General features: G+C 41.1%; 1 protein-coding gene across 8 annotated transcripts in view; it reads right to left on the reverse strand.

Annotated features, from left to right (window-relative positions):
• Positions 1–21,576, reverse strand: part of CHD2 (chromodomain helicase DNA binding protein 2) — a 152,607-nt gene that overhangs the window by 13,256 nt on the left and 117,775 nt on the right. For all 8 annotated transcript variants that reach the window (XM_064267079.1, XM_064267080.1, XM_064267076.1 and 5 more), the window contains 7 exons: positions 20,636–20,764; positions 19,411–19,551; positions 17,356–17,490; positions 12,705–12,883; positions 10,303–10,402; positions 7,398–7,611; positions 3,496–3,742 (listed from right to left, as the gene is read on the reverse strand). In XM_064267079.1, the coding sequence (XP_064123149.1) occupies positions 3,496–3,742; positions 7,398–7,611; positions 10,303–10,402; positions 12,705–12,883; positions 17,356–17,490; positions 19,411–19,551; positions 20,636–20,764 (1,145 nt within the window). The remainder of the gene's footprint in view (positions 1–3,495; positions 3,743–7,397; positions 7,612–10,302; positions 10,403–12,704; positions 12,884–17,355; positions 17,491–19,410; positions 19,552–20,635; positions 20,765–21,576) is intronic.

Genomic DNA, 21,576 nt, shown 5'->3' on the forward strand with positions numbered 1-21,576 from the left:
AATTCTCATAAAAAGACCAGACTTAATGGTCAGACTGAGACTAGAAGGACCTCGGAGGCCATGGTCCCCAGACCTGTTAGCCCAAGACAGGAACCATTCCCAAAGCCAACTCTTCAGACAGGGATTGGACTGGAATATGAGATGGAAAATGATACTGGTGAAGAACAAGTTTCTTAGGTCAAGTAGACACATGAGACTATGTTGGCATCTCCTGTCTGGAGGGGAGATGAGAGGGCAGAGGGGACCAGAAGCTGCCCGAATGGACATGAGGAGAGAGAGTGGAGGGAAGGGCTGTGCTGTCTCATTAGGGGGAGAGCAATTAGGAGTGTACAGCAGGATGTATGTAAATTTTTATATGATAGACTAACCTGATTTGTAAACTTTCACTTAAAGCACAATAAAAATTAATTTAAAAAAAGATCCAATGATTTGCTATTGACAAGAAATCTATTTTAAATACAAAGACACAGATTCAAAGTAAAGGGTGGAAAAAGATATGTCATGATAACATTCATCAAAAGAAAGCTGGAGTGGCTATATTAATGTCATACAAAGCAGATTTCCGAGCAAAGAATATTACTAGAGATAATGAAAGTCATTTCATAATGATACAGGTATCAATTTATTTACAGCACCTAAATGATTATGCACCTAAAAACAGAGTTTCAAGACATATGAAACAAAACCAAAGAGAACTACAGGGAGAAATAAACGAATCTACAGTTACAGCTGGAAAGAGCAATGCTCCTCTTTCAATAATTGATAAAACAAGTAAACAGAAAATCAACCGAGATATACAAGAATGAAGAAATACTTCTCAACTCCTTCTATGAGGCCAGCACGACCCTGATACCAAAACCAGACAAAGATATCACAAGAAAGGAAAACTACAGATGAATATCCTTTAGGAACATAGACGTAAAAATCATAAAGAAAATTAAAGCAAATCAAATCCTCCTTACATAATGTTTGATAATGTATCGACCCTGTATTCTGGGTTTATGCCCAGAATACAAGGTCAATTTAACATCAAGCAATGTCATTCACCATAGTAACTAAGAGATAATCACAGAATCATCTCAACAGACACAGGAAAAGCATTTGACAAAATCCAATACCATTCCTGATAAAAAAGTCTCAGTAAAAAGGCGTCTACAATAAAAGAAAGAAAAACCCTACAGCAAACATCACACGTAATGGTCACGGACTGAATGCCTTCTCCCTAGAGGAGAAACAATACAAAGATGTCTGCTCTCACTACTTCTATTCAACCTCAACTGGAGATTCTAGCCAGTGTAATATCACAAGAAAAAAGAATTACTGCCTCTCCCCCAGAGCCCATTTCCAGGGATTCTCGTGTGGAGGAGGAAAAGTACGTGTGCTTTTAAAAAACACACTCAGTGTGTTGTAATTTGTTTCATTTGTTTTTAGTCATGATATAGATTTGTTAAATATTCCAAACGACATAAAGGAGGAGACGTGAGTTTTACTTTGAACAAAAGCGAGGACATGAGTACAAAAGGTTAGGAAACATGGTTCCTATGAATGAAATATGATTCTAGACACGTCACTTAGGTCTGTTTCTTCTGAGACTTTCTTAATTTGCTTTCGAAATCTCCAGGGTCAGTTCTGGGTCCTACAAGCCCAAAGTAACTCATTACAGTCTTCTGTTATCTGGAGGGAGGCTGAAGACACCCAGAAAAGGCAATGACAGACAGTGCTTTCCCTAATATCGGGAACAATACGACTATTACGAGCATTTGGTTAGTACCCATAAAAAAAAAAAAAAAAAAAAAATTTTTTTTTTTTTTGGGAGTACTTTTCACACACGTTTCTTCTTTCAATTCTTCAACCACCAGGTATGCAAAGTTTAACTACTCTCAGTCAACAGATGAGAAAACTGAGTCTCGGAGGATAATTTTGCACAAATCATACAAATAAGTAGTGGGACACTGGACTAAGGTTTGATTAGTTTTTAAAAAGAGGACTAAGAGTATATTGTAGGCCAGACACAAAATGAACCACACTTAACATGAATGTTCGAATCGGACTTAAATCTATTACCTGAAGTCTTTCCTTTTTCCTTTGGCCTAAAGAACAAAACTTGATATTGCCATACATTTTAGAGCTTGACGGGACTGCTTTTAGTCAAATATTTTTATTAGGTACTACGGTGTACCCAACACTGTGCTGGGGAAGCAGCTGTGAAGACAGTGGTTCCTGGCTTTATTTGCAAGCCCCTGTAGCAAGGTTGCCACCGTATTTATGTCAGGGCAAGTCCAATTGGGTCACGAGCAGCCGAGCAACCCTGCTGTGAAGAGCAGCCGTGTTTGCCTCACGCCATTGCAAGAGCCTGAGCCAACTGAGCCCAAGGCAGGGGTCAAAAACGCGAATGCCTGCTGGAGCCAGATGAGACAAGAGAGAAAGGCAGGGAGTGAGGGATACAGGCCCCTCTGAAGGAGGCGGCTGCTACTCAGTCAGCTACAGCTATTGTGCTAACGCAGCCTGGTGTGGCCAGATCTTCTGAAAAGGATGCAGGACACTGAAATTATGTGAAATTTCCCCATTTTAACATCAACAACAATCCAAACAAAACATGTCTTTAGCCTGGGGGAAACCAAAGTTACTATGAGTTGAAAACACAGCCAAGTCCTGAAATTAGGAAATATAGGCAAAACACTTTAGCCTGGTGTACTTGCTAACAACCTTTCTGTCTTGCAGTTCAAAACCACGGTTCATCATACAGTTGGTGGTCCTATACAGCTATAGAAAGGGTACAACTTCGAAAGGCTTTGACCCCTAAATCGTGGGCTACTGGTAGGCAGAGGCCATGGGCTGGTACCCATGGCAGCGTCCCTGCTACTTAGACTGGCTAAGCGTCTAGCAGAGAGCTTAGTAATGGTGGCTGTTGACTTTAATATTTTATGACTACCCCTTCTCTAGATTTCCTCAGCGGATGGCAGAAAGAGAACTCTTTTACTGCACAGGTGAAACAATATGACCACAAATGCTCCCTATGATCCAGAGGATAAATCTTAAAACCTGGTATTCAAGGTCACCCATCATCCAGCCTATTAACTTTTGGCCACCCCTTCCTGGGTACCTATTCTTGGCTTGGGCCTGGGATACCTGTTCCATTCCCCTCTGCTTAGCTGACTTTTCTTCAGGGCCCAGATCAAGAATCATCAGCTCCCCGTCTTCCTTCCTTAGCCCTCAAAAAAATCTCAAAAATTCCTACCCTCGACCATCCACTCAGCACCCAGGGCCAGCTGCCTGGTATCATGATTCCTCTCCAACAGCCTGCAGACCCTGGTAGCAGGGACGTCTGATCTGACTTGGTATCCCTAACTCCAAGGACTGTGCCTGGCACATGAGATATGTTCCACATACATCTCATAGATACGTACATAAATGCCTAGGTCACTTCTTTCTCTCCTCGTGAACAGTAAGCTCCTGGCTGAGTCAGCACCTGTTATCTTGGGGCCTTCAACATACCTGTCATAATAATCTCTGTGTCCCCGGTGGTCTCGGTCACTGCTGTACTGGTCGTAAGGTCTCTTTCTGGACAGGTTGTTGGGTCGATAGCTCCCAGAACGGTGGGTATCCATGTGTCGCCGGTCCCCATAATGGTGGTCCTTGTACCAGTGCTGCTCATACTGATGGTGCCTGTCACTTCCCCACGGCGGATTGTTGTTGCCACCACCATAGCTGAACTTCCTTTCCCTCTGCCAGTCTCCTCGATCTGCAGGGAAATAAATAACAATCTCATGACTGCCAGAAACAGCCAGATTTTGCTTCCGCCAAAGCTTACAATGAAAGGCTGACACATTGTACAGACAGACATTAAATTTCCTCCTCCACGGCCTTGCTGCTGCTAGTTAACACCCCAATAATATAAGTCCCAACATTCTTTCTTCCCTAAATTTTAAGGCGAAAGAAATTTCATCCCCTCTCTCCTTCTGAAACATTAATTAAGAACTTCTCATTTTCCATATCAGCTCACCTTCCTATCTGAAGCAGACCCTTAAATGAGTAGCTCAGAAAATGGCACTGCTGAGTTTTACAGCTGCAAGACAATAGCCTCCATTTACACACCTCAAGTTTATTGACCTGCTGCCATCATAAGCTGTGCCTGGTCTCTGAAAAGCTCTCCTGATGATATTTGTTGATTCTACTGTTCTTTCCCAGTTCACACCAAAAAAAAAAAAAATCTAATTGCTCACACCAGATCTGGGGCGTGACTCTAACTCTCACACTTAAGGCCAAAGTGAAATCCATTTCAGCTTCTATAGTCTCTTTGCTCCCGAGGAGAAAACCAAACCAAAAACCTGCTGTCATCAACTCAATTCCCAGTCCTAGCAACCCTACAGGACAGAGTAAAACTGCCCCATAGGATTTCCAAGGCTATAATCTTCATGGAAGTAGACTGCCACACCTTTCTCCCATGGAGTAGCTGGTAGATTTGAACCACCAACATTTTGGTTAGGACCTGAGTGCTTAACCACTGCATCACCAGGGCTCCCCTCCTGAGAAGAATTAACACCCATTTCGATCAGAAAAGACAGCGAAAACACAGAAGTCCAGGGATGGAGGCTGCAGTGAGTTAAATTATGACCCCACACCCCCCTCAAATAAATGTCCACTGGGAACCTGTCAATGTGACCTTATTCGAAAGTAGGGTCTTTGCAGATACAATCATGTTATGGATCTCAAAAGATGAGATCATTCTGGTCTTAGTGTGGGCCCCAAATCCATGAAGGTGACCTCTTAAGACAAAGGCAGAAAGAGATCTTAGCCGTGGAGACATAGAGAAGGCGGCCATGAGAAGACAGACGCAGCAATTGGAGCTATGCAGCTAAAGCCAAAAAATACCAAGGATTGTAGGTAGCCACCAGAAGCTGGAAGAGGAGAGAAATGGATTCTCCTAGAGCCTCTGGAAGGAACCTACCCTGGCAACACCTTGATTTTAGACTTCTGGCCTCCAGAATGGGGGAGAATAAAGTTCTGCTGTTTTAAGTTACCCAGTTTGTGGTAATTTGTTATGGCAGGCCTAGGAAACTAACACAGAGGCTTAACCAGAAGGAAATCCATCTTCTATCTACAATTATATTAAAACCAAAGACATGTCACCAAATAAATGTCTCTCCACTCATTTTGCTGGTCTTCTGCGTTTTTACAGAGACCCAGATCAAAGAACAACATCATCAAGGAATCTGTGCAGTTCAGAAACTGGTATCATTAACATAACATACACTCCATCAGTGGCTAAGTTCATTGCTGATCTACGGTGGGTATGACCAGAGGACCAAGAAGTAAAAACCTTTTCGCTACTCAACCCAAAAATTAACTAACAACCAAAAAAAAAGGCGCCTGCAAAATGAAAAGGTCATTTGAAGACAGCTTCAAACCAAATGGAAAGCTAGATTTCAAACTGGGTGTCAAAGTCTATGGTATAGTAAAGATGCTTAAAACTCAAGCCAAGTAGTTTATTTCCAGACTAAATCAAGCTGCTTTTCTTTCTCCTTGAGCCTTCCACCGGAAACCCTGGTGGTGTAGTGGTTAAGTGTTACTGCTGTTAACCAAGAGGCTGGCAGTTCAAATTCGCCAGGCGCTCCTTGGAAACTCTATGGGGCAGTTTTACTCTGTCCTACAGGGTCGCTATGAGGCAGAATCGACTGGACAGCAAGGGGTTTGGTTTTGGTTTCGTATGAGGCTTCCATCAGGTAAGTCACAGGTTAGAAGTACTGGGCAATTAAAGTGAGAAGCCAGGTTTAAGGAAGACTGCAGTTAGCTTCAGAAGAAGAAGAGTTCTTTCAAAGGATTTAGAATATACTATCAGTGAAATCACATGAGGAACACAAAACCAGCCAAATATCAGGAAAAAGGGCAACTAATACACCCAAATCTACCGTGAACATAAAGACACTTGCCAGTCACCTTGTACAGTCATTAGCTTCTTCCCCCAATAAAATGATGATCAATTAATTTTGAACTACTTCGATTTTTAAGATCTTAGGACATGGATCTTCTGCTTCTAGGCAGCTTGGACTAGCTCTTGCCAAACCCAAGGCCAGATTAAAAAGAAAACAAACTAATCTGTTTGAAGGCATCAAAAAGCAGCAGAAGCAACCATGACCAGAAGGCCTTAGATTCCAAAGAGGAGAAAACCTCAAAGAGATACGCTGACTTCTGCAGCCACTGGGGCCATCTCTCTACGAGAATGGGGAGAAACTGCTTAATTGGTACATGGTTTTATTTTGGAGTGACGGAAGTGTTAAATTAGACGGAGGTCGTGGCTGCCTAACACTGTGAATTTACTAAATGCCACTAAATGGCTAGTCTGTGTTATGTAAACTTAACCTCAATAAATTACACACACACACACACACACACACACACGGATTTTGTCACTGGTGCTGTTGCTTCCTTTTCCTTCCATTTTTTAATCTCTACAGCTAATTCACTCTTTTTAATAAGTGATAACAACATTATGGCGTATAAGCGTGCTATTTATTTATTTAACCATTCCTCTATTAATGGACTTGTCAGGTCATATCCAACTTTTTGCCAACACACGGTTGGAACAGCATCCTCACACATAGATGTGTTTTTACTTCTACAGGACAAACTCCCAGCAATGGGATTATAGTGTCAAACGGCATATATACTTAGATATTTCAGGTTATTTTCTCAGAAGATTGTAGTGATTCATACTCTTAGCAATTTGTGTATATTGCTGCTTTTAATTTTTGCTAATCAGAATGGGTAAAAAATTGATTTATTATTATTGTTATTATTATTACTGGTTGATCTATTATTTCCCCTGTAGCAAGGTTGGTCATCTTGTCATACTGGCCATTTGAATTTCCTCTTTTGTATGAATTCCCTATTCCTAATCTTTGTCTGTCTTTTTATCTGGTTATTCCTTCTGTTAACGACTTCCAAGGGCTCTTTTATCAGTTTTAACCATGCAATTGATATGCAATGTAAACTTTTCCCCTCAGTTTATCATTGGTTTTTTTGTTTCTGGTGGCTGTATTTTTCCTAATCTAAAGTTGAAATAAGTCTTTTGGATCTTTATTTAATACTTTATCTCAATAAAAAGAAAGGATAACAAAGTGTTAGAAAAGAATGAAGCACAGAGGTCCAGTGCCATCTTTGGAAAATGAAATGATCCTTCCTTTGGCACCTCGTATAATACTCCACAGGAGCTGGTTGAACGGACACAGGGAAAACAGGGCAGAGAGGAGAAATGTGCTGTCTCATTAGGGGGAGAGCAGCTAGGAGTACATAGCAAGGTATATATAACTTTTTGTATGAGAGACTGACTTGATTTGTAAACTTTCACTTAAAGCACAAAAAAAAAAAAAAAAAAAAGACTCCACAGATTGGCCTACCTGCGTTACTGAAGTGTCTCTTGTTGGGGTGATTATAATTATCTCTGGGGTGTCCATGCATCTGTGGGCCATGGGAGGCAGGCAAGTGAGGCTTCTGAGAGTGAAGGTTGTGGGGTGTATGAGGCTGAGACATCAGGGAATCCCGGCTTGAGCCGGAGGCCTCTGGTCGAAACGGTTTTTTACCACCAATCACATCATCTTTCTTCTTTTGCTCCTGCAGAGTAAAAAGAAACCAAAGAATCTCAACATCCCAGGCCTACTTCCCAAGAGCAAAGATGAGGGGGAAAAAAAAAACCCCACTGCCAGCAAGTCAATTCCGACTCATAGTGGCCCTATAGGACAGAGGAGAATTGCCCCAGAGGGCTTCCAAGGCTGTAAATCCTTACGGAAGCAGATTGCCACATCTTTCTCCCGTGGAACAGCTGATGGGTCTAAACCGTCAACCTTTCAGTTAGCAGCGGAGCACTTTTCTCCTACTGTACTAACAGTGCTCCTGAAGATAAAAACACGTTCCCATTGAGTCAACTCCGACTCATAGCAACCCTATAGGACAGAGTTAGAACTGTCCCATAGAGTTTCCAAGGAGCACCTGGTGGATTCGAACCGCTGATCTTTCGGTTAGCAGCCGTAGCACTTAACCACTACACCACCAGGGTTTCCAGAATAAAGACAATCACCTTTAAATCTTTCCCTCCTATCCCTCCCGACTTCTGGCCTGCCATTTACTACCTTCTTAGCAGAAAATGCCCATAAATTCCATTGAGCTCACACAGCATGACCAAGCTAACAGACATACCTGCTTTTGACCTACCACGCCACTATAAGAAAACCTCCACTGGTAACTATCTCCAAGAACCCACTCATGGACAGGGGACGGGCCATCAGTATTCCAGAGAATCATCTTGGACCATGCAAAACCAGAACTACTAACTTCCTTGTGCCAACTAGAGCAACTCCCGACTAGTTCAGTGGGAACTAGTTCCCACACTAAGGTCATCAAGCTAAACATCTCAAAATAAGTACTTTACTATACGAGTATGATGTTTGGTCAGAAAACACAGCAAGTAAAAAACCAAGAAACAGAGTGAGCTAGAATCTCATCACCAAGGGATAACTGCTGGTAAAATCCATCCATGCTTTTTTGAACGTTTACACATACATAAATTTTCAAAAACAAAAATATTACTTGGTAGTCTTTTTTCACTTAATATACTGTGAAAATCTTCCCATGTAAATATTTATTTCTACTTATTTCTTTAATGGTTGAACAGTATTCTCTGATACAGACACAAGGCCACATCACAATCTATTTATTTCTTATTGTTGGATATCCAATTCACTTGCATTATAAACATTTCAAAATCTTTTAACCAGCTCCTTAAAATAAATTCTTAGAATCAAAATCCTATGTTTTAGTCTTTTGATAAATCTTGTGGAAATATCACATTTTACACAAACAACATACGCCTTCTGCATTTGCAGGCTGCACCCACCCTCCACAAGATATTTTCATAAGTGTGCTATGCTAATTATTTTTTTACAGCAAAATGTAGAAGAGGTTTGGCATGGCAGCACTTGTGAGGGCGTCTCATGGTGGGAGGGCACAGGTGGCAAACAAATGCAGAGGATGTGTGTTATCTGTGTAAAACTGTGGTATCCTCCGGAAAGGCTGTGACAATGCACACCTCCAGCAGGAGGATCACTATTTTTGTTATTCAACTTATGCTAACTTGTGATATCTAGAGTAAAGTCCTTTACCATTATGTGTCCAATTTCAAACCCTCACCCTAACTTTCACTCCTTGCTAATAAGAGCCTTCCCTAACTATTTCATTCCCTCCTGGGGACCTTTCCTGGCTAGTCTTAAAAAGTTTTCATAATGCTTAAACTTAAACTAACAGTTAGTGATATCAGTATATTATTGCAGTCTGTTATTGCTATACCATATTTTTTCATGTAAAATTAAATTATGAACTACTTGTGGGTATTACTCCACAGCCCAACACAGTGCTGGGCACAGCATACTTCAGACAACAAATGCCTACTGAGCGCTTCCAGTGCCATTCTAAGCACTGAGGATACATGTACAGCAGTGAATGAGACTCAAAATCCCTGCCTTCATGCAGCTGACATGTTAGTGGGAAAAGTTTTTTGTAAACATTCATAGATTGGCCCACAGTGGCTGATTTGGGCAGAGCCCTGGTGAGAAGTCAGCAGATCTGCAAACAGGCAGGCTTAGACAAGATCATCACCCTAAGGCAGCAGCCAAGTCACTTCCATCCCCGTCCCCCTGCGCCAAAGAAGGGGAAGCAACTTCTGGGCACCTTTTCATGCTTGCTCTTTTATGTGAGCAGCTGGGACCCTACGTACAAAAGCTGGAAGGACACTAAGTACACATGGCCAAGGAAATAACAGAGAAAGGGAGTTTCTGCCCACAACCCTGTTACCTATCAGAAGCGACATTACTAAGCTACCGTAAGACCTGTGTACATGGAAAAAGGAAAGATGTGATGAATAAATGATTCCAGAACCCAAGAACACAGGTTAACACTCCCTTGTCAGAACTGTAGCAATTTGGTTCTAATACACTGACTATTTTAACCACTGATGACCAGTGGGGCATGTTGAGAAACTCACTGTACAAGTAACACAGGGGAAGGACACACCACACAAGAGGCTGGACTGCAGCCTTGAGCCTACTGTCCACACATCGCGACCTGTGCTGGGTTCCTTGACTCCCTTGGACCTGTGCCTCCATGTAACATAATGACAGAGACCCAGTCACCTTTTCAGAACCAACAACCTGTGAGTTTATGACCACCTCCCCAGGCAAAAAAAACAATTAAGGATTTTTTCTGTGGAACTGGCTTTTATCTGTTTTAACTGGGATTAAATGTGTATTTTACCTCCTCTTCTTGAGATCTTTTCTTATGAGCCATCTTGTATAACTTATGTAGTTTTCGAGCATCAAATTCTGTAAACTTGGAAACAAAAATCCATAGGTTCCTTAAAAAAAAAAAAGTTCTGATAAATTATGGAGTTAAGAAAATAATTTCATTTATTCTTTTTATAAATGGCAAGCTATTGAATTTTGATGTGAAATGCTCTCTGAGAATTTAAGTTACAGAAATATTCTTTTGGGTCTCTGTACCAACAATACACCTCTACATGCTACCGAGTTTGACTGAGGGGTTCAGAGACTAGAGTTCTGTCTCATAGACAAGAACAAAACAAAACCTGATACCGTCGAGTCGATTCCGACTCACAGTGACCCTACAGGACAGAGTAGAAATGCCCCATAGGGTTTCCAAGGAGCAGCTGTAGGACCTTTTGGGTAGCAGCCAAGCTCTTAACCATATGCCACTAGGGCTCCCTCATAGCTAAAAGCCCCTCTAATTTTTATCAATAGCACCCAGAGTCATACTCTCTCTGAAACTCAAGTCCTGTAACTCCACCTTCCCCGCTTTCTGGATTCTGCCACATATTCCCATCATTATCACCATCTCCCAGTCTGGGATCTCCACATAGCTGGTCACCTCGGCACTGCTGCCCCTTCTTCCCTCCCAGTCATCGCTACCACCAAGTGACTCCTTCCTCCCAATTCTACTGCTCTCACCCTAGCACGGCATTACTAAAACAGGGGAATAACATGATAAAACAAACATTTGGAAAGAGGAGGCAAAGTGGGTTGCAAAAAGTGTCTCATACCTTCTAAAGAGTTGCTTCTCCATGCCATGCCAAAACTGAACACCTATGCTGGCTCCCTAACTGTTACACCTGCTACGTCAGGTGGGAAACCATTTATCTTCCTTTCTAGGACCTTCTATATTAAAGCTTCAGTTTCTTAACAAACTGCCTGTTAAACTCTAGACACCTACCGGTCTCCTCCTCACTGTCCCACTTTCAAGCCTTTGCAGAAGCCTGAAACCTGTGCATGTAAGCACTTCTGCTCTGCCTTTCCACGTCCAGTGTAAGCCCCCTGCCTCTGAGACAGCATCCCTCCCTGACTACCCTCCTGCATGAGCTTGCTCCTTCTTGGACCTTCTACTACATTTGGCCTTGCATTTACTACTTCATGAGGGATGGTTTCTCAGGAGTCTTACTATACTCTAAACTCCTAAAGGAAAAGAGCCCTCTTACGGGCTGCTGCTAGCCAAGAGCGCATGCCTGGCACACTGCAACACAGACAGCTCTGAGTGCCAAGATCTGTGGATCTGTGTACGAGGATGACTTTTGTTATCTTCCAACTGGGATTAAGTCAAGTAAAGAGAAGGCCAGACCAGCTAGGTAGAGAAAGCATTTGGTAACAGTGTTAAGGGAAATTAAATCTTTTTTTTCCATGGGTATGAAGCATGCTACGGATAACATCATGGACAGAATGGTTTTTTTTTAAACCCAATTCTCTCTCAAAAATGAATCCAGTGAAAAAGGATCTATTATACAAAGATAATGACACTAACCACTAAGTATATCAGTTCAAAATAACCAAGAGACTTAATATTATCATCTTCTTCTCAAAATTCCAGTCGTATTTTCTTAAAATCTCAAAAGTGAACATATAAATAAATACACATAAGCCATACTGTCTTAGAAAGTAATGTTCTGAATTAACTGCCTTAATTCAAATTACTACTAGAACTCTTAATTAGTACAGACCTCACTCGCTGCTGTTGAGTCGATTCTGACTCATAGTGACCATGGAGGATTTTTCCAAGGCTGTAAATCTCTACAGAAGCAGACTGCCACGTCTTTCTCCCACAGAGCCACTGGTAGTTTCGAACCGCCAACCTTTTGGTTAGCAGTCCATCACTTTAACCACGGTGCCACCAGGGCTCCTTAATTAGTACAGAAGGAGATGAAAAGAGAGAACTCACAGTTCTGGGGGATTTAAGTTTCGTTTCACCTTAGGGTTGGCAGAGAACTAAGAACCATTCCCATATTGTGTCTGAATATCAACCTGGGATGGGTGAAGTAGGAAGACCAGATGATTTCTATCCCTTCCAGTTTTAAAGAGTGAGTCTTTATTCTGAGAATAGGCTGACAAATCCAGTATTGCTATCTTCCCCTTATAAAGTAAATGAATGACATCATCCTACCCACTCAACAAGGCTGATCTCAGTGGCCTGGCCTATGTTCAAGAAAAGGAAGTTGAAGCCTGCAGGTATATTGCCAAAAGCTGGCTTTTGTTGGGAAAAAAAAAATTCTTTTTTCATTAGGTGGCTATGCCACCTTTTAAAGACAAAAACAGAACCCACCCACACACTCCATCAAAACAGGAACAGGCAAACTCTAGGCCATGGTCAGTTACCTCCTCCACAGTTTGATGTGCTCCTGGTCTGAGTAGGCTTTAAGGCACTCAGCTATCCGGTCCCCGATTTTCAGGAGGCAGTTCCGGGTGTGCTCCAGCTGCTCCTGCACACTGAGTCCCTTGTCAGGTTTATCCAGCTGTTTCAATGCCTTTTTCACAGGCCTCATTCTCTCCTTACACTGGAACAGGGCAACAGAGCAGAGAGATAAAACAGACACAGCAAAGAAATCTTCAGTCGTCGTCTTCTAAATTCCCACTTCAGAGAAAACACGGCCTACCCTCATGGCACATAATCCCTAGAGGCGGAGGGGGTAAAACCTGAGGTACAAGTCCCAGCACCGTCACTTACAGCTCCATGAATGACCTCTGCACCTTACTTAGCCACATACAATAGAGGGGTATGATAATGCCTCACAAGGCCAATATGAAGATCAGAGAAGCAAAATTACAGACCTAACCTGAGAACCTCCTACTACAAACTATTTGAAAGCAACATAAAATATTCACATGTCCTTTGTTGTTGTTGTTATTTTTAGGTGCCGTCAAGTTGGTTCCAACTCATAGTAACCCTATGTACGGCATAACCCTAAGTACAACATAAGGAGACTCTGCCTGGTCCTGTGTCATCCTCACAATCATTGCTACGTTAGAGCCCATTGTTGCAGCCACTGTGTCAATACATCTCATAAGAAAGTAAGGGAAAGACTTCCAGATAAAAGTAGCAGACTGAACACAAGAATCTTCTTTTCTCCCTCCCTAAGCCCCACTAAAACATTAAAGGGAAATGTCTTAAAAATGGATAAACCCATAAAGACAGAGAAAACAATAGCAACAAAATATTGGCAGCATCGGAAATGACTTAACAGACATGAGAAAACTGAACCCTAAGCCAGCAGTGGAGAGACCTGAGAACCAACCTGATTCATACTGCAAAATTCCCCAAAGGCCAGGTAGCTCTGGAAAGAAGGGGGAGAACTAAAATACAATTGGTTTAACGACTGCTTAAGAAGTAACAGATCCCCAGATTCCTAGCTGATCCCCAGGTCTCCAACTCAGCCCAGAAAAAGATACAGAGAAGATAAAAGAAAAGGTCTCTGAACTGGGCTACACAGGCAGAGTTGAGGGGCAAGGCTCAAACCCAAACCCAGTGCCGTCGAGTCGATTCCGATTCATAGCGACCCTACAGGACAGAGTAGAACTGCCCCATAGAGTTTCTACTGCACTGAAAAGAGTGTTATACGAACATGTAACATATAATGGCACACTGGAGAGCGACTGCTTAGTCTTCTGGCTTTCAAATTTAAGAATGAAGAGCGCCAAGCCCTCACCCTCCAGTCAGGGGACAGGGGGATACTTCTCCACAAAATCTGACCACCCAAGAAGAAGAACCAAAAGATGCTGACTATCCACTGGAAGCTTCCCAATGATGCAACCCATCCAGATCACCCTACAGTGAAAACTCGTAGATCAAGCCCCACCCACGTATGCATCGCTTTCGGTAAGATTTTTAGTCCTCCACTCTTAAACATGAGCAGACACACATGGTGGTTCATTAGTAGAATTCTTGCCCTCCATGCTGAACACAAGGGTTCAATTCCTGACCACAACAACTCATGTGCAGCTCCTGAAAACTCTGTAGATCACACTGTGCAGGGTCCACTTGACAACAGTAATGAAATACGAGGAGACAATCAGAGATTGCCAAGCCATTTGAGGAAAGTATCTAATATGAACAACAGAAAACAAATTAATGAGAAGTATAAAAACTATTCAGACAACCAAAGGGGTAAAAGATCTTGGAAATAAAACATGACCCAAAAAGAAAAACTCAAAAGAAATAACGAGAGATAAAGTTGAGGGAAACCCCTGGAAGTAGAGTAAAAGGCAGAAATGGAAAATGAACAAAGATAATAAAACGAGAGGACCATTCCCAGAGTCCAATAACCAAAAACAAGGAGTTCCATAAACACAGAAGTAAGAACTTAGAAAGGAGAGAATTATCACAATTCAAGACACCTTCTCAGAACTGTAGGACATGGTTGCCACCCACTAGGTACCCAGCACAATGAGCTAAGATACAGTGTCATGAAATTTCAGAATAAGGGAAACTCAACAAATTTCCATTCATTTAGCTACACTTTTATGATATATGCATTTTTCAGTGTTTAATTCAACACAAAATAAAAAAGGATACACTACAGACTGGAAGCTATTTGTAAGGAATGTAACAGCAGAAAGATTTGTATCAAGAACATATGAAAAATTTCTATTAAAAAGGTAAGAAAAGACAAATTGCCCAATTTAGGAAAAGTATGTGAACAGGCAAATTCACGAGAAACATGAATGTCTAATAAATATGAAAATACATGTCCAACTACGCTCCCAGCCAGTATTCCACACCCCGCAGACTGGCAAAAACTGAGAAGTCAGAAACGACCAAGTATTTGTGAGAAGCATCCAGAACTAATGTTCACTGCAAGAAGGAATGCAAATCCCTCCAATCCCCTTGAAGAGGAAGTCAACACTAGCTAAGGAAGGGGTAGATGTGCACGGCCAGCGATGAGCCAGCATTTCTGCTCAAGCTACACACCCTAGAGACGCTCTTACACATGCGTACAAAACACATTGACAGTTTCACTGCTGCGTATTGCTAGTAGCAAACATTCAGAAAAGAAAGTTCATCAATAGGAGGAAGAGTAAATTATGAAAGTCATAAACAGCAAAAAAAAAAAAAAAAAACCATCAAGAGTCATGTTTAAATCAGGCTCACAATTATCAAATGAGGAAATCTCAAAAATGTACATACTGAGGAAGGAAAAACAAGTTGTAGGATATACACAGTACATCATTTATATAAAGTTTTAAAACATGGAAAAACTATATTACTTATTGTTTATGGATACACGGGAGGCTGTGTGGCATAACGGTTGAAGAACCCAAGCTGTCATGCCAAATTGCCTGGGTCACATCTTTGCTGTAAGTCTTAGCTATATGACATAGGACACATTATTTAACCTCTCTTTGCCTTATTTTTTAATATGCAAAGTGGAGATAATTCCCTACCTCACAGGATTGTTGCAGAGAAAATACATGTAAAGCTCACAAGCAGTGCTGGCTGATTATATGAGGGCTATTATTATATCTTTACAGACATAAGTAGGAGAACTCCAAAATCACACATGGCAATAATCAAATACAGAATGGTGGTTACTTATGGAAAGGAAAGAAACGAAAGTAAAGCAACTTTATTTTTTGAGGCTTAAAAAGAAATTCTCAGATTTCGCAAATCTTTATGCTATCTATATCAGTGTCTATTTTATTCCCGAAAATCTTCTGTATTTTTTAAAGATTTTATAATATAAAAACAAGATTAAATGAGCCTGTGTGTGAAAGCATTTTTAAAAAATGGTATGAGGTTATAGAAGCATTAGTTAGTATTTTCTCTTCTAGGCACTGGGCTAAAGAACAACCAGGTGGCAGACTGGATAGCTGGCTGTATAATGAATTTGTTCATTTACTCCATTTACTCATTTATTTATATACTTCTTGCATGAAAATATACTTTATATAAGACATTTATAAGGCATTATATAAGACATTCAGGGAACTTTGAGACTGCATTAGCTATTGAAGTGAACTATGATTTCAGATGGCTGGGGAAAGGAAGAGGGAAAGAGCGGGGTTAAGTGTGCGGTATGGAAGGGAATCATTGAATGTATCCCAATGCAGTTCCAGTAAGGAGCTAAGGAGCCCTGAAGACCCACTGGCCTATATCTGATCTCATGCAAGGCCTAGTCCACGCACTCCCATCCGATCGTCTTCCCTGTCCTATATGAAGAAACAGCCATGCCCTAGCTCTCAGAACCACAGCACAGCATGAAAGCACGTAAGGTCCTGATATGGTACATTCACCACTGCTCTAATTCAGCCAGGCTGCCTGGGCTTCTACAGGGGAGACCCCTGGTTCATCTCACGCCATGCTGCCCCTTTGTTCTTGGTTCTCTAGCCACAGCGGTCTCTGTTACCTCCTCAAAAGTACCACACTCAGTTCTGCCACGTGACCTTTGTGTATAATGTTGTCTTGGCTTGGCATATTCTACCCCCATCTTCCCTTGTTACCTTCTACTATTCTTCAGAACCCAACTCAAACATCACATCCTTAAGAACCTTCCGTAAGCGTGCCTTCTCTGATGGCTCCTTACTAGACTGACTCCCTTCATAGTACCAGATCTTTCTCCTCCACAGACATAACAGTATTGCAAACACAATTTGTGTAGTTAACTATCTCCTTCACTCCAGTGTAAATTTCTATGACAGAGACAGTATCTATTCAACACAGTAACCCCAAGGGCCGGCACACAGAAAAAGTATTCAGAGAGGTTAGTGAAATGAACACTTCTGTTTCTCAACTGGAAAAATGGCCCTAAGGGGTCTAACTGGGAATACAAGACACGAATCCATTCCCTAAGCTTCTTCCTCACTAGACATCAAGTAAAGAACATCTCTTCCTGCCAGCCTGTTCAAGAGGGCAAGGTCTTCAGATGTCACAAGCAACGTGTTTCTGAAGTAATGTACTAACTCCTGGGTCAGCTGGGGCTGTGTGGGAAGCACTGTGGCTGCAGCCACTGGCACCCTCAGTTTCAGGACTTACTATGCCGAACGTCTCCTGATCCAGGTCGTCATCCTCATCCTCTCCAATGGGGACTGGCTCACTTCCTGCTGTGATATGGACAGGCCCCTGAGATCGCTTGGATTTGCTCGAGGATTTGGCATCACCACCTTTAGGCTTTTTAAAAAAAAGGAGTTAGAAGTAGTCATTGTCATCTGTGCAATCCTGCCGTGTAACCCGGGCTTCTTAACCGCAGCACATCGTCTCAGCGGCCTCAGTTTACAAAAAGGATTTTAGAAAGTCCACTGAGACATCATGAGGCCAAATCGACACGATCAATAGTTGAATCATACCTCACTCCTATTTCTGTCTTTCAACATAATTATAATTTCAGCTTCATCAATGCTATTTTTGGGCTTCAGGAGGTTACGACTGTAAATAGGTAGAACGTATCTGGCGTCTCATACAGCAACTTTTATTAATGGCTTACAGATGGACATACCCTTTGATCTAGAAATCTGTATTAACTATATTATGCGTGACTGAGATCTACGTGATTCAAGAGGAATAAATCTCAAACATAAACTGAATGAAGGGCTGCAGAAGGATACATACATTATGACTTCACGTATGAACATTAAAAAACACATAAAACAATACCATGCTTTTTTATGGGTACATAATATGTAGTAAAAGTAGAAAAGCATGGACGGGAAGGCCTCAAACCAACTAGAGAGCAGTGGTTATCGCTAGGAAGAGGAAAGTGGGAGGGAGAGTAACCCAGCTCAGCAGAGGTAACAGAGACGAGCTTCAGCGGTACCAGTAAGGTGGTCACGACACACAAACCGCCCCAGACAAAATGAAAACAAAAAAGCCACTTGAAGTAAACATGAAAAGATGTTAACAACTGTAATATCTGAGAAGTGGATAAAATAAATGTTTAATTGTTCTTTGTGCTTTTATTTTTTCAAAATTTCACTTAAAAAAAGACAGTCATTTTTTGATGGCACAAATGCAAAGATATTTGTCAAAGTATGATTTATAACATCAAAAACTTACAAGCTATTTCAATATAACCAAACCCACTGCCGTCAAGTCAATTCCAACTCATAGCGACCCTACAGGACAGAGTGGAACTGCCCCATAGGGCTTCCCAGGAGTGCCTGGCGGATTCGAACTGCCGACCTTTTGGTTAGCAGATGTATGTCTTAACCACTACACCGCCAGGGTTTCTGAATTTCAATGTAGGAGATTTAAATTGCTTTTAATACATTAAAAACCAAACAAACCCCTTTCCATATATAAAAATGACCTTAACAGTTATTTATTTGCTTGTAAAGTGAATATATTGCTTTTCAATATATTGCTCACAATATAGTGCTCGAAGGGAAAAAGAACACTACTCTCACAGGCTGATCTGATTTTTATTTTAAATATGTACTCATATGTGTAAGACAAAAGATCCAAAAGATGCTCATTAAGAATTGTACTAGAGCCATCACTGGGTAGTGGAAGTATGGGCAGGTTTTATTTGTTTGCTTATACATTTTAACAATGACAAAGCATGACTTGAAAACATTATCTCCAGAGGTCAGTAAGTGCGCAATTCAATGCTGCACTGGAATTCTGTAGTTTGAAATGAACGTTCTAGAACTCCCAATGGGAAGCTTATTATAATAGCAGGGTTTTTAATCCATTTATACTCCAAAAGCTTTAACTGTTTAGAATCCTAAACCCTTCAAATATTCTAATCGCTCTGTGGATTGTGTTCTTCTACCATGAATCTGAGAACACTTCAGGCAGTGACACGTAAATGCAGACTTCTCTTACCTGTCCTACCTCATTCACATGGGTCCCCATGAAATATGAAATAAAAGATGAAGGAAAGGCCTTCTGTATTAAAGAACACCCCAAACTTGCAGGACCCTCTCCCTCTGCAAGGAGGGGTGTAGGCATCCCTTCTACAACCCCATCTTCCTTCTTGGATAAATCCACAAGAGGACAATTGTTTCAGGGCCCTCCAGCGCCATTCTAGTTCTAAATCTTACAATTTTCAAAAGCTGTGGATATCTTAATAAGTAAAATGACATCAAATACCTTCTCTTTCTTCTCTTTCGACTTCTTCCTTTCCTTGTCCCCATCTTTGTCTTTCTTCAAACTCGTTTGTTTCTCTTTGTTCTCCTTGTTCTCTTTTTTCTTCTGTTTCTTTTTCGTTGGACTTTTTTCTAAGCCATCATCCTAGGAAACAAATAGGTCCCCAGAGCTATGAGCTTTTGCCACCAAGTTTATTTACTTTCTAGAGAAAGACACACTGTCCCAGATGGTTCATCACTGCGTCCCTGCACACTCAATTCTACCAACAACCAGCTCACGATGCAAAGTCAAATGCTCTTAATTTATATCTCCTCATTTAATTCTCACAGCAACCCCTCAACAACATAAAAAAAGGCACTATCATTTCCATTTCACAGATGGAAGAAACTGAGAACCAAAGAGATTACAGACCTGTCCAAAGTCAGCTAACAATTGCTTTAAGAAAACCACTGCCCTCAAGTCAATTCCAACTAACAGCAACCCTATGGGACAGAGTAGAACTGCCCCATAGGGTTTCCAAGGAGTGCCTGGTGGATTCGAACTGCTAACCTTTTGGTTAGCAGCCAAATGCTTAACACCACTGTGCCACCAGGGCTCATTAATTGGTAAGCTTGCTAGTATTTGAATTCACGTCTTTATGCCTCAAATCCATGCCATTTCCTGTACCCTGTGCTGGTCCTCTTGGAGCTAGTCTCAAAGTACAATTAAACTCTAAGAGCAACAGAATAAAATCCCATAGTTATCACTCACCGAAACAGACACCACACTGAATGATAACAATTTTACTTTTTACTTTGCTTAGATCAGACATTGCAAACTGGGAGTCATTGGGCCAAACTCGACAGATGAGTTTTGTGTGACTCAACAATTAACTGAGCTGCAAAACAGCTGCCCCTGTGACATGAGGCATAAGCTCTCCGGATAACCACAGTCCCCACCACTCCCTTTTGTTCCCAACAATGAGGCTGACAGTTAAGTGCCATTTATCATTAAAATTTGTTATCCTTCTTGTCATTTACTTACATTATCTATGAATCTGCAATTGTTAACTTAAAACAACTGTATTCCTTCCTGATGAGTTAAACAAAGACATATATATGTTTTATTTTCATTTTATCTACTCCCCATGTACACCAAACACATACTGAATGGTTCTACCATACCAGCTAGCACATTAAATGTAGCCAAAAAAAAAAAAAAAACCCTCAACTGAAATCCAGCCCCATACCTTTACTTCCCCCTCTTCTGACGGATTATCTGAGTGTCTAGGGGATGAAAACTCAATTCCCTGCTCATCTTTCAGCCTGGGTGCTTTGTTCTCTTTTTTTACTCGAGGCTTCCGCTTCTTTAATTTGGCCTGGAAAGGGAGAGAAAATGATGACAAAACTATAAATCAAAAGCATGACCAAACACTGTTACGACTTTTTCAAGCAGCGGCAGCCACGTAATTCAAAGAAGAGAATTCAGAAAAAATCAAAAGAGTGCAGTTATACCTGAAAAAAATTTTCACAAAAACTCTGTGGTCCTTATACATATCACACGCTATATAAACATATCCATACCCTTAAACCTATTGATTCCATTTTTTTAGAATTCATCCTAAAGGTATAATTCAAAAGAAGGAAAAACGCCTTATGTACAAAGATAGACATATAGTAATGCCAATAATAATGCAACAATAGAAAACACATAGCAAGCTATACGTGAAAATTTTAAAAAAGGATTAAAATATTGTTTATCTACTCAAACACGATATCAGTAATCTAAAATACACACAAGCAGAATCTAATCTGTCTCTCCAGAGCCTAGCACACAGTACATACACATTCTATTATCTGGAAAACAACATTACTATCCAAAGATGTTTTTCCTAAAACTTCTTTTGTTTATAATAAAGGGAAATTCATACAAATGGCACGGCTCTAAAAACACTTCAAGAACATGCTCACACAAGGCCTGCAGGTGCAGAATGTAACTTACAGTGTCTCCTAACTGTGACTGCCCATCTTTCTAGCCCGGAATTAAAAGTTAGGGAAATCAAAGGAGATAAAGCTCAGATGAGTTAATTAGCAACCTAGCTGGTAGTTTTCACTGAGCAAGTAAGGCAATTATAACTGAAATGCAGCTTCTGAATTATCTGAGTTCCAATTATACATTCTGTCTCTGGGG

The sequence above is a fragment of the Loxodonta africana genome, chromosome 13 (assembly GCF_030014295.1).
Source record: "Loxodonta africana isolate mLoxAfr1 chromosome 13, mLoxAfr1.hap2, whole genome shotgun sequence".
NCBI lineage: Eukaryota > Metazoa > Chordata > Mammalia > Proboscidea > Elephantidae > Loxodonta > Loxodonta africana.